Source organism: Netta rufina, assembly GCF_964035555.1.
Source record: "Netta rufina genome assembly, chromosome: 1".
Lineage (NCBI taxonomy): Eukaryota > Metazoa > Chordata > Aves > Anseriformes > Anatidae > Netta > Netta rufina.
The window spans coordinates 165,968,693-165,981,748 of record NC_140123.1 but is presented as its reverse complement, the minus strand read 5'-3'; the positions used below and the strand labels follow the sequence as shown (position 1 = coordinate 165,981,748).

General features: G+C 36.0%; 1 protein-coding gene across 2 annotated transcripts in view; it reads left to right on the top strand.

The window, feature by feature from the left end:
• Positions 1-13,056, top strand: part of NAV3 (neuron navigator 3) — a gene marked incomplete at both ends in the record, with an annotated part of 270,085 nt that overhangs the window by 117,110 nt on the left and 139,919 nt on the right. For both annotated transcript variants that reach the window (XM_084295258.1, XM_084295257.1), the window contains 2 exons: positions 8,533-8,601; positions 11,289-11,428. In XM_084295258.1, coding sequence (XP_084151384.1) covers positions 8,533-8,601; positions 11,289-11,428 — 209 coding nt within the window. The remainder of the gene's footprint in view (positions 1-8,532; positions 8,602-11,288; positions 11,429-13,056) is intronic.

Sequence of the window (13,056 nt, the reverse complement as noted above, 5' to 3'; positions counted from 1 at the left end):
TCAGTATTCATGAGGTTTAAAATGAAACCTTAAGAGTCAGTGCAAAGTGCATTGCACTGACAAAGGCTAAAAAATGAAATGTGTGAACAGTCATTTCTCATGAATCAAAAGCAAAGTAATGAACCAAGTCTCTTCTCTGTCCTTATCTCTTGTCATTACTAGTCACTTGGTTTTAATGAAGAGAATCAGGTATGTTGTTCCTGCTTTGTCAGCTAAACGATCATTATTCAATGACTGCAAAGAGGAAAAATCAGGAAAAGGTTCATTTCTTCTTTAACTAGTAGGGTTTTGAACAGACAAACTATTAGCCAAATCTGATGTGTTTTTATGCATCTGGGAGATAATGCAGAATGAATTTCATTGCTTAGTGTGATTGCACAGGTATGTGCAGCAGCTGACCTTCAAATGGACCTTTGGCCTTTCATTTTACCTTAACTGAGATCTCCTCCTATCTTCAGAATCAGTTTTGGTCCCATTCCATACCTAAAAGACACAATCATTACAGTCCTTACAGTTTCCAATGAAAGGAACTTCTGATGCCTTTACAGACCAGGGCATGAAGTTCTTGCATCCTTGTTGTCCTGATAACAGGTAACTAAACTATGTAGTATCACTGTGTACTAATTAAATCAGTTAGCTGTGTGCCTAAACAAATAGGTTATATGTAACAGTGTTGAGTTGTGTAAAGTGGAGATTTATTCCTGTGATAAGTGCTATGTAGGTTATCGTGAAAAGTGATTCTTCTTGCATATTCCATTTGTTTACCTCACACAAGTATCAAAATAATTTACACATTTTATATGACTCATTGCATGCTGGAGATTATTGCAATTTCAGGAGTTCTCTAGGCCACATCTATGATATGTTGGCAGAGCAACATCTAAAACATACACCTTCATTGCCTCCTAAATATTAATATTTGTCACAGTTTCATTTGCAACTATTTTGATTTTTTTTTCGAAAATGGTTGTGTTTTGACACAATGCAAAGAAGCATGAGCAGCATTTGTAGTTTCATAATAAACCCTTCTATTGCAGTTGAGCAACTTAGAAATTACTGTACTCAAAAGGGATACTTTCTGATGATAGCATATTACTGTTCCTTCTGATAACCTTCATACAGAAAAGGCAGAAAAATGCAATAGCAACAATGTATTTTTCACATACTTCTTCCTTGTATCCCATCCTCTCTAAGATAAGAAGATAAGATATTGCTAAATTTTAACATAAGGTAAGAAAACACATTTGAAAGGGATTTTCAATTTCTGAAAGAAATGGTCTCTTTTATAGCCATAAGATAATATAGCACATAGTAGAGAGGAAACATATAAAATATAAAAATGTAAATGTTATATATCATCTTAATAGCTTTTAAGATTTCTTTAAACTTTTCATCTCTTATTTAAAGTGATCTCTCAGAAAGTGATCTTTTACCTTCCTACATAATTCTATGGGCTGGTTCCTGAAAATCTTGTTCTTTATTGGTTATGTTATTTATTATGTTCTGCAGTTCTTCTCTGCAAAGTATCTGATGTTTTTCCGAATATCTGCGTTATATAACTTGTGACATAGTTATTCTGATTTCTCCTGTTAATAAATTAACTCTGCCACCTGCTCATTTTTTTCACTGTTCTTGTTCTGTTAGTATTTCAAAATGCAAGTGTCATCCTTTCTCGTTTTCTGTTCTTGCAGTTTTCAAAATAATGTTTTAATTCAGTTTAGCGACAATTTCCATTCTGTGCACTTCAGATATTTACATTGTCTGGCACTTTTCTCCTTTGCTTCTGATCACTCATTACTTTTTCTATTTCGAGTTTGATGCTCTTTGGCTGTAATTTTCACTGCCGCTAATCCTGATCTTGTAGAACTTAATTGGCGTTTTTTCATTCATCTTTGTAGCATAAAAATCCATTTTAAATATATATATATGCACACACATAAGGAAAAAAAAGACTTAGAATATAGATATTTTCTCTTCAAACATTCTTTGTTGCTCTGCCTTCCCTCTCCTTATAAATCCATTGATTCTCCTCATTCTCTGAAAGTGGGTTCTGCTGAAATCTTGTCCATGAATCTTTTTCTTTTCCTGGCACCTCTGTAATTCTGATAGCTTGCAAACATTTGAGGTTTAAAGCAACATGTTTTTATTTATTCCTCAACAGATTCCTTGCTGGCAGTATACAACTTAATCTTTCCCTTGCATTCATGCAACCCTGTTAGTCAGTTTCACGTTTGTACTGTTACTTTCTTTGCTACTGTCAGTCATTTCTGTCCAATTTATCTCAATATTTTACAGACTGTGCTGCAACTGTGATCTTCTGCTATTGTTCTTTGGCAGTTATCAGTTATCAGAAAGGACATTAACTTTTTTTTTTTTTTTTTGCAGCTATGGATGAGTTTCTCTCCTCTCTTCATTGCCAAAAAAATAATAAATAAAAAGTAAAAAAAAAAAGTAAAATAAAATTTAAAAAATAAAAATAAAAAAGTACAAGTCCATACACTTCCAAAGAAGTAAGAAGTGAAAGCAGTGTTGTTTATATAAGTAGTGTCCATAGAATATTGGTTAAAATAGAAGTGAAAAAATGAGCTCACTTTATATTTAAAATTTACCACATTTAAAAGAGAAACTTCATCATCTTAGGAAAATTGCTTGTATATGTGTTTGTTTTCTGGTATGTGTTTTTGAAAATATTTATACATAGCTAGGTGGAAGTTTTTCTAATTTCTTTAGACCGCATAGATCTTAACTGTATTAGAATGAATGGGGAGATCCCACAAAATATACTCTTGCATGCACTTTAATACCTTAAACAAGAACAGCCTTAATTACATGTTAATTGGTTGATTGATGCAGGTTTATAGCAATCCCAACCATTCTTTAGGATGTGTTGATGAATGCGGATTTTCTGGAAATCTGTGAAAAGTTTCAAAAGACAATGGTTGCAGATTTGAAAGTACAACAGTTTCAGGCTTTGTGGCAGCCCCTTCTTCATCCTCTTTAAGAGAAACCTCTGTTACAGTTTTATTGTGTTGAACTGTGATGCAGAATAGTGGCATATGTTGCTGTGTAGATCATCTGACATATTATTGTTCAGGATCATAAATGGTATGGAGATAAGGTCACAAAAAGGTAAGCTGGATCCCTAAGTACATAGCCCTAATTCTGGTAGCAGGTAGCACACTGTTGGCTGATTTGTTCAGATTTTTGTTTTGTTTTGTTTTGTTTTTGTTTTTTAAAGATTTTTTTTTGTGCTGTTTGAGGTGAGTTACCAGTCAGGTTAAGCACGGTAGCTAACTAGCACATTTTCCACTTTGTTGATATGCTTTTAGGTTCTTTAAGGTTCTGATTTCACATATTCTTTTAATAAATTTCATAGAATTCCTGCAATACAAATACTGGGACCAGGGTAGAAATTGTGTAGTTGCTGTGATGGATGACTTGTTCTTATTACAAGTCACTGTGTTCTGTGGGAGCAAAAATGTTGATGCAAAACTGGTTTATCTGAGTTTCAGTTTATGATCTGTGAACTACAGGCAAACATTGAAAACACAATTTTACTTCTATCTCCAAACCTGAATCAGATGCAGATAGACTTCTTGTATAAGATACCAGAAGTTCAAAGAGCGGAAGGGAGAGGTGCTCACTTAATGCAGAACAGATGACATGGTATGAGCTAGAGTTCTAACCTGAACCATAGACATTTCCTCCCATGAATGAAAAAAATAATATATGTTTGTGTGTCACATGTATATATCTCAGTATTATATGTATACATAATACCCAAATATGTATTTAAATTATATATATAATTGTATATATGTATAATTATATTACATGTATATAAATAATAAATGTATAATTATATATATGTACCTTTTTTTTTATATGCATACATATAGTATATATACATATGTTATGGCACAAGGGTTAGGCTAAAAAAGGAAAAGGAGTGTCAGAAATATATTGTTCTTTGGAAAATCAGTTTTTTGGTTTCCTCCTGTCTTCCTTGAATGTTCATTTAAGGAGCCAGAGATCTTTTCGCTGCCCAGATTGTTTGGTATAGTGAGGAGCTTAGAAACTTTTGTATCCTGTGGCCTCTCTCTCAGCAGGCTTGGGATTTGGAATCAGGTGAACCTTAGAATATTATATATTCTGCTTTCTGCCAGGCAGGCTGATGAGAAGTATACATTCAAAGAGCTTTTTTTGTTCTTCTTGTTGTTTTTCTTTTTGTTCTGTTTTGTTTTTAAAAAGATAAAATATTTACAGCACAATCAATATCTTGTAGGATTTTTTTTTCCAATAAAAATCCTTTATTTAAACTAGATTTATTTTTCATTATTATTATTGTTTGGAAATTGATAAATCATTCTGATAGAAGAGTCTTAAACAGTTCTGGAGTGCAGTCACTCTGCTGAAACAAATGCACTTTATAAAATCAACAGCATGTTAAAATTCAAGTATGCAAAGGTGGAACTTTGATTACATACTGCAGACCCCTTTGCCTTTTAAGAGATTGCATAGCTGGCATTTTAGAACCACCATGCAACTCATTAGAGGAAAGCAGCTACACTGCTCTGACAGTGTGATGTAATGTGATCCTTTTGATCTTTCAAAAGACCGTTAATGAAAAGTAGATGATATGCAGGCTGACACTACATGGGTTACTTTTTGAAGAAGGAGGTTAAAATATTTTCAGCTTTATTCATGCTTTGTATCCGGGTTCATACAACCTTAATTCTTCAGCTTTTACATGCTATAGACACTTTCAAAGAGCTTCTTCTGTCCTGCTATGCCATGCTATTTGTACAGCAGAAAGACACTTTTTCTGCCATTTTAGTCGAGAGTCCAGCAGTCACTTGTCTTCCCTCTTCATCTTGTTTGCTCTTATATGCCCATTTAAGTTGAAGATTTCACTTCACTTTTAGTGGGAGGGCATTTAAGAACCTTTGGTATTGTAGTCTATGTTGACTCCCTAGGTTCCCCTACATCTTTCATGACCATTTCTTAAACCATTTTATCCTGCCTGCAACTGCATGCCCTCATCCAGGTCCCCATTTTGGTGGAACACAGTGCATCTCTCCTCAGAGTGACTGACTGTGCAGCACAGCCTGTGTGCAGTGCTGAGTCCTGGTTCCTGCAACTAGACTGGCTGTGGTATAGCTCTAGGGCTTCCCATTAGCACCTCAGGGTAACCACAGTCTGTAACATCTGCACTGCTTCCTTCTCAGTACTTCTCCAGCTACCTCTGTGCTGAGCTGCCTTTCTGGGCAGCCTCAGCATGTTTATTCCATTTTCTCACGGTTTTTCACCAAGGAACCAGCAATGTCCAGTGTCACCATTTCATCTCTGATGTGGAAGCTAGAGTTTTCTTTGATTGTGAGAGAAAATATGGGTGTTTGATTTCCACATGGAAGCCGGTGTTAAAGAGTCCAGTTGATTTCTAAGAATTTTGGATCGGATGTATTTATACAATCTTACCTCTTTTGAACAGGATTTGCTTAAACGGAAGTATTTGCCTGCTCTTCTTGTGCGTTAGAAAGAAGGGGAGAGCTAAGCATGTTGCCAGAGGCCTCCAGGCCTGTTCCTGGCCCAGGCCCAGGGCCGTGCTGGCCCCAGCATCGCAACACTGAGCCCCAGCGCTGGGCTGTCTATCCAGGAGCAAACTGGTTGCCTGCAGGCTCTGCAGACAGTGTTGGCCTCTGCCATTGTTCCCATGTCCCCTTCCTGAAAATGGGCCACAGCTGGGCTTTGCAGGCAACTGCTGTGGCTTCTCCTGGGAGTCAAAGCTGACACTGGGTCGGGGAAGAATGCTGGCAGGAGTATTATAGCAATGGAAAGGGTCTTGGGAGCAGAAAGAATAGAACCAGGGGCTTGAAAATCCCCCTTTCCAGCCCTCTGACAAGTAAAGCCTTCCATGTCCCAAATGCTGTGACACTAAATTTCTGCTGTCTGGACTACTAATATGCATGTGTGCTGCTTTAGTGCAGGAACATATTTATTGTACCTTTGAGTGAATCTGTAAGCATAAATAATTACAACTTTAAACAAAACAGGTTTATTTTCCTGACTGCCAGATGTTACCCACCAACAATTATCAGATAGGATGAAAGGCAACAGGTAAATATTTGTTCATACATTTAGAATAGCTCTAAGAGAGACTGGACTTTAGATGTGTTGCAGTTCCCATTTGTAACATTGCAGCCAGAAGTTGGGAAACAGGCATCTGTGCAAAGCTTTAATTGGTCCAACACAGCAAATGCTAATTGTGAAGGAAGACCCAAAGTCATCCATCAATGCCTTTCAGGGCTGTCTGTAAAATTTGAAAACAGTTTATAGGCTGACGTTTCATGAATTTGCTAGTGGATGGAGTCCCAGGCAACAGGCATGGAAGGAAAGAGATTTTTCTAGCAAGTTTTTCCAGGTAGATTATTCATATATTAATTCTTATATATATATATATATATATATATATATATATATATATATATATATATAAAGTGTTGTTTGTCTATGGGCTAGATTGTCAACAACTCAGCAACTGAGTTCATCACTGAGATCAAGTAATTTGCCTCTTTGGAGTAGCATTGTTTGAAGCAGGAAAGCTACCAGGCACTAGGCAGATCTTTCATCCTCTTCAGGCAGTGGTTAAGATGCATCCTATTCTCTCTGCTTTTCCAACTCACTGTCTGTGTTGATTGTACTATGTATCATTTAACCTTCTACAACATAAATGCACTAAAGTTTTATTTGACATTCCATTTTTTCTCACAAACTTCTTAGTTTAGTCAATGGAGATAACCAGATAACCTTTTCTAGATTCCTTCATTTTAAATATGTTGAGATGGGCTAATAATTCAAGCAAAAATTTAGCAACTTTAGTAAAACATCCTATTTCATATTTGTAGCATGTCTAGTTATTAAGAAAAATAGCTGTAAATGAAATACAAAGTAATATACTAATGGCTAAATAAAAAAATAAAATATAAATAGCAATTATTATGATATTGCAGTTTATTACAATTTCCACAGAAGTTATAGTCATATGAAAGAGTACTTTGTCAGCACTACTGTGAAGATATATATCACAGGATTGAATGATGCATTTATATGTTAAATGATTGATTTGGTTTTGCCTTCTTAAGACTAAAGTAGCTTCCCTTTTATTTATTCATCGAATGCACATGTGCCATTTATGATTGCCAGGCACAGAGGCAGTGCTGAACCCCTTACTAGGTAATAAATTGGTAAAGTAACAATAATCATGCAACACATTCAAGTGTCACTTTGACCCTTGGTTTGTGCCTTTGCCCTACTCCTCTTCAGAACAGCTATGCCTGTATGGGAAGACTTCTTTCCTTTAAGCTTCTTCCATCTGCTCTACACTGAGTCTATCCAATTCAGTGGGCCAGCAGAAATTGCTTAATGCTTTTCTGGTAGAATCAGTACCACCATATTTTTCATATAAGTGCTGCCAGTCTACAAAGTTGGGACTAAATTATTATGGTTCCTGCTACTGCTCAGAAGAGTTACTAGAAGATGCAGAACTGTAAGAGACAAGAGCACTATGTGACTGCCAGAGCTCCTGCTTACTCAGTTTCCTATCACTTCCTTAAGAATGTAAGGAATTTGATTTTGTGATTGCACCTGAGTATGACCTTAGGCTGTGTGGATCCCAAAGGATGCACCTGTTTACTGTATCTGAAATTACTTGGCAGGAGGCCTTACCTTAGCTATACCTTTTACACATCCCCTATGCAAAAGACTAAAAGAATAAAGGCATCAATTTGCTGTTTAGCAATGACATATTGCTGGGTGTTACAAGGAACATATAGTTTTTTAGCCCTGTAGCACAACATATTTTATGTTGCAGAAATACTACTTGGATGTCTTAAGAGACTAAGGTGCATTTTCCTATGAAACTTAACAATGAATCTAAGCACGTGTGATGGCTTCCTTAATGGAGCCTCTGATTGATTGCCTGGGTAATGCATCACTTACGTATGTGAACTATGGGGCAATACCAGTAATAAAAACTATGATGGGATTCTCCTTCTGTATAGCTCTACTGTCGGACAGGTCACCTTTCTTTAGTACAGATTCTTCTGTGTCCATGCTGGCTCTGGTACAGCAAACCTCTTCCTATCTGCAGATTGTGAACCCATGCAATTTGCTGGAGGTGCTTTTAGCTGTATATTCACATTTCGTACTTTTCATGGGTACAAAAACACCAGCAAAAAGTTTTAAGGTGCACTAACAGAGCTAGAATTCAGTCACTATGCCTGAATTGTTTATTCCTAAAATAATTTCTAGCAGATGACAAAATATATAACGATATACATTATTTCATAATCTGTGCATTGCATCTCTCATAAAAATCTGCATGTTACATTACTTCATATTTTTGCCAGTTAATTTGTGTTTTCTCTCCATGTTCAATTTGCATTCATTAACTCATAAGTGTGGTAAGTGTGTTCTTTCTATACATGTTCAAAGAAATCCTTTAATTCAATTTCTCTGTTTCTTCTCATACAGTCTCACAGCCAGATATGCAACTCAGTCTAATCACAGTGGAATTGCAACCAGTCAAAAAAAGGCTTCTAGGTCAGTTAAATATCTCTAATTTATTGCTTATTAGCGATAATCAAGCAAGTCAATGTCCATTGGAAGTTTATCCTTTGGACAGAAGTGGACATTAAAAAATGTGTATTTATGTTATGTGTGCAAGCTTTGCAACAATGAGCTTTGCCATGGGAAAGCCTCGTATGGACTGGAGGGAGCTGATTTTAGTGTATATTAGCAATATTTCTGGTTGTTATGTATCTTGCATCTTGGTATCCTGCATGTAAAATATCAGGTGGGGAGGATTAGTTGGTGATTTTAGTGCTCTCTATTTTCTGGCTCAAATTCTTTGTTTAGTTACAAGCCAAAAAAAATGTCTGGGACCCCATCCCAATTCCCAGTAGATGTTCTTCTGCATGTATTGCAAACCCACCTGAGAGGTTGAGTTCACAGAGACAAGATCACACAGAAGCAAAACAAGAGTGGAAAAAAGAAGCACTTTCAAGAGTTCTGCTCCTTCAAGAGTAGCCCACACACAGTCGCTGCTAGAGAGATGCTTTGTTTTGGCTGTGATTTGACAGAACTGTGTGTAGGAGCTGCCCTGTTTGAGATTTCATCGATACTTTTAGCACTATGAGCACTAAAATCTACAAGCCAGGTTGCAGAAGAAAGAAGCTGAAATCTAAAGCTTACTCTTGTTTCTAACATATTTTTTTTGTGTGTGTGGTGGGTAATTAATGTGCTCATTAATCTTTTTTTTTTTTTTTTTTCTGTACAGTTCATTGGTGAGAACAATGAACTATAAATTGTGTAATCTACAGTTAAGATTGCATTTTGCAATGTAGTGCACTAACAGGAGTTGCTGGTGATAGCTTGGAATGAGCTATACCACGCTCCAGTTGCTTTGCACCTGCATTTATAGGTCTTCAGTTTTTCTTATTGCTGATGCTCCTGTCTTGTCCGCATTCAGTATGTCCAGGTTAACAGTCTTAATGTCTAATACTTTAAATCTGTGGCAGTGTTTCCGAAGCCTGTTCAGAGGTATGTGACTTGTCCCTTATTTGTTATTCTCCTCTTTGCATTTCCTTAGCTGCTTAACATGATTCTGCAAGAGAAATTTAAAACCTGAATTCAATTAAAAAAGACAGCAAATGAGGTAAACTGGAAAGTGTGCAGAGCAAATGGCTTCATGTATAATGTGCTTACTGTGGCAAGTTCTCAAATTCTGGCATGCATAACTATTTTATATTTTAACAGAACAGATGAGTTTCCAGCGTTGCACATGCCTTCTCATTGCTTTTTTCATTACCTTTGACAAATGATCTCAGGGCTCTCACTGCCTGTCAAATTAGGGTAATGAGAAGGAGCAAATGGATTTTTAAGTTTGTTTTAGTGCATTCTTCAGGGAACAGAAGATCACTAGAATTCATGGGTCACAGTAAAGGTTAGCACGCGTGCAGCTGCAGAGCAGAGACAGTCTGCTGTGGGCTCAGCACAGAGGCTAGCAGGGCAGGCTTGCGGCCAGAAAGAGCCATGAAAATAACGAATGGATTAGCTCTCTGAGTCTTAAATTGGTGAAGCAAGAGAACGTGGAGCTGTTTACATGTGTTTGCTAATGAAAATAAAATTCGAACATTTTTGTTATACCCATTTTCAACAGAAAAAGTTCAGAAGAAATCTAGAATTTTGCAATTCTTTGTAACCTGTTTTTTTTTTTTCTTTCTCATGCTGTTCTTTCATCATATAGTGAAACTAACAAAATTCAATATGCATGATTTGCATTGACACCATTAAAACCATTATATCACCCCCATAAGTGAGAAACAGAATATAGATATTATTTTCCAATGGCAAATGTATCTTGCTGAGTTAAGCATTTCATTTTGTCTGTCAGAGAACAAAAGTGGAAAATGAAGTGGCCCACAAAGATGCTGAAGAAGGTTTTAAGCAAGCATGTATTACAGAATCTTTCATAAGAGAACAAATTCAGGCAGATAAAAAGATGCAGGCTTATACATGCCAGGGACAACAGGGTCCACATTTTTTTCATAGCTTAGCCACACAGTAAGGTACAGATGGTGGCAGCAAATACTAACAAATGAACTGTATAGCCTACATTGTATCCTTGTATCGAAAAGGTGTACATTCATCATGTACATTCATTCATAAACAATATATTTGCAATATTTTTATTTAAAATAATAAGCTCACAAGCCTAAAGAAGTAGAATTGTTTAAACCAATAGCATTCTGAAAATAACGAAAGAACAAAATTATAAAGACAGCTTTTGTGCTGACCACAGCTCTGGAACAGTTAATAGAGAGTAGAGTAAGAAAAATGAAATATTTCTCAATTATGTATTTTTGTGCTTCCAATCAATTTCTGTAAAATTTTCTCCTTAAGAATGACTTATTTAAATAAAAGTTGATACTGCATATTAATGGTCTGTTAGGGTGAATCTGTTTTAGCAACATTAATGGCAAATGCAAAGCATCTTCTTACATGTCTTGTGAACCCAGAAAGCATCTTTTTCCCCCTTGTGTGAATAAAGATAAGCTTTTCTTTTAATTTGTTGAGTCTATCTAACTTGAATCCTTCTGTTCATTGTTGCTTACATGAAATCATTGGTTTTGGTCATTGGTTTTAAATTCCAATCTGATATTTGCATACTGCCTCTTCTATGTGTTGCACTGCATACAACGAACCAGTCTCTGATTATACCATTCTAGGCTTCCAGGACCCTCAAGGGTGCCAGCTGCAGGCAGCAGTACCAAAGTCCAGGGAGCTTCTAATTTAAATCGGAGGAGCCAGAGCTTTAACAGCATTGACAAAAACAAGCCTCCACAATATGCAAACGGAAATGAAAAAGGTAAGTGATTAAAAGTTAGTGAGATTACTCTACAGAAGTAATACATAATGGAAAAAGAAAAAAAGGCACCTATCCACAAAAGACAAAGAAGTGAACGTAATACTTGGTGAGGAAGCACTATGGAGACAGCCCTGTGAATTAGGGTTTGTAATTGAGTTGAGGTAAAATTTCAGAACTGAAACCTTTCAAGATGTTACAGTGAGTGGTATTTTATCTGTCTTTGATGGAAATGTCATTGACTGATACTTCTGAAGTAAAAATGAATCCATATTGCATGCCTACAGTCTTGGTCTATGCTCAAGTCCGCTCATACCCATAGGAAGACTGCCATATTAAAGGAGATGGATATTACATTTGCATGAGAATATTACATATGTTTATTCTTTCAGGACCTTACTAAGTATATGCATTAATCCGAATAAGGGATTGGAAATTAAGTCAAATGTAATGAAGTTTTGCAGGGATTTGAACTCAGTGTTCATGTTTTATTGCCTCCTCTAACTACGATCTTCAGTTTCACAAAAAGGGTTCTCTGCGTCCTCCTATTTCTCCAACCCTCTGATTCTGTTTTCCCAGAAAATGTGCCTCTTCAGGCTTTATCTTAGAAATAATAATATAAAAAATCAGCCTTCCAAGTTGTGTAACTAATCCAGTCCTTCCCTCCCCTTCTTTCTCCCTTTGTGTAATGAACAGCATTTTATTCATATCTCTGGGTTAGAATACAGTTGAAAATGATACAATATACATAGTACCCATTCGCATCCTTGGGGTCTGTGGGAGGAACAAGTATGCAGTGAATGTTCTTCATCCAAGCAACAGGCAGCTATCCAGATTTTTTTTTTTTTTTTACAAAATTCTGATGAACACACTTTGCCCCTAGCTGTATCTGAAGATATAAACCCATCCTTTCAATAGTTATTTCTGTATTTTTACTATCAGTTGAATGTTTCAGATAGTTCTGTACTGCTTTTTATTTTATCAAGGACTTGTTTATGGCAAGACACGCAGACTAAAAAGAGATCAGAATATAAACTGAGCAGACACTGTATAGTTCACAAATATGATAGTGATGTTATGAAGTAGGAGATGGGACTGCTTGAGTGAAGGTATGTACAGCAGTTCAGGCTTTAGAATTACTTCATAATGTTGACATAAGTTTTCTATTGAAATATGTGAAAGAGCAAAATGATTTAAGGTGGGGCATGCTTGTAGATACTAATATTCTTAGCTCATTGCTTGAAAACTGTCTTTGGACTGCTAAGGTTTACACTGCATTGCACATTTACATGGCTTTTTGCATGATGGATTTCTTTACTTACCCGTTTCTTCACAGCAGAGAATGAGAAACTTGATGAGATTTTTAGTAGAGTCATCACTTACAAGAGTATAAGGGGTGGCTTTCTTTGTATACTATCATTCAATTAGTTTTACAGGATATAGAAAATGTAATGTTGCATAACTACATTGAGTATTGTATTTTAGGTTATTCTATTTGATTTTTTTTTTCCTTTCCAAACAGCAAAATGGATTTAAGAACATTGATTTTACTTATGAATATAAGATAAATACAAGTTTATTTTAAAAGATATGTATAAAGCAGAAGTTAGAGAATATGAATACTACACATG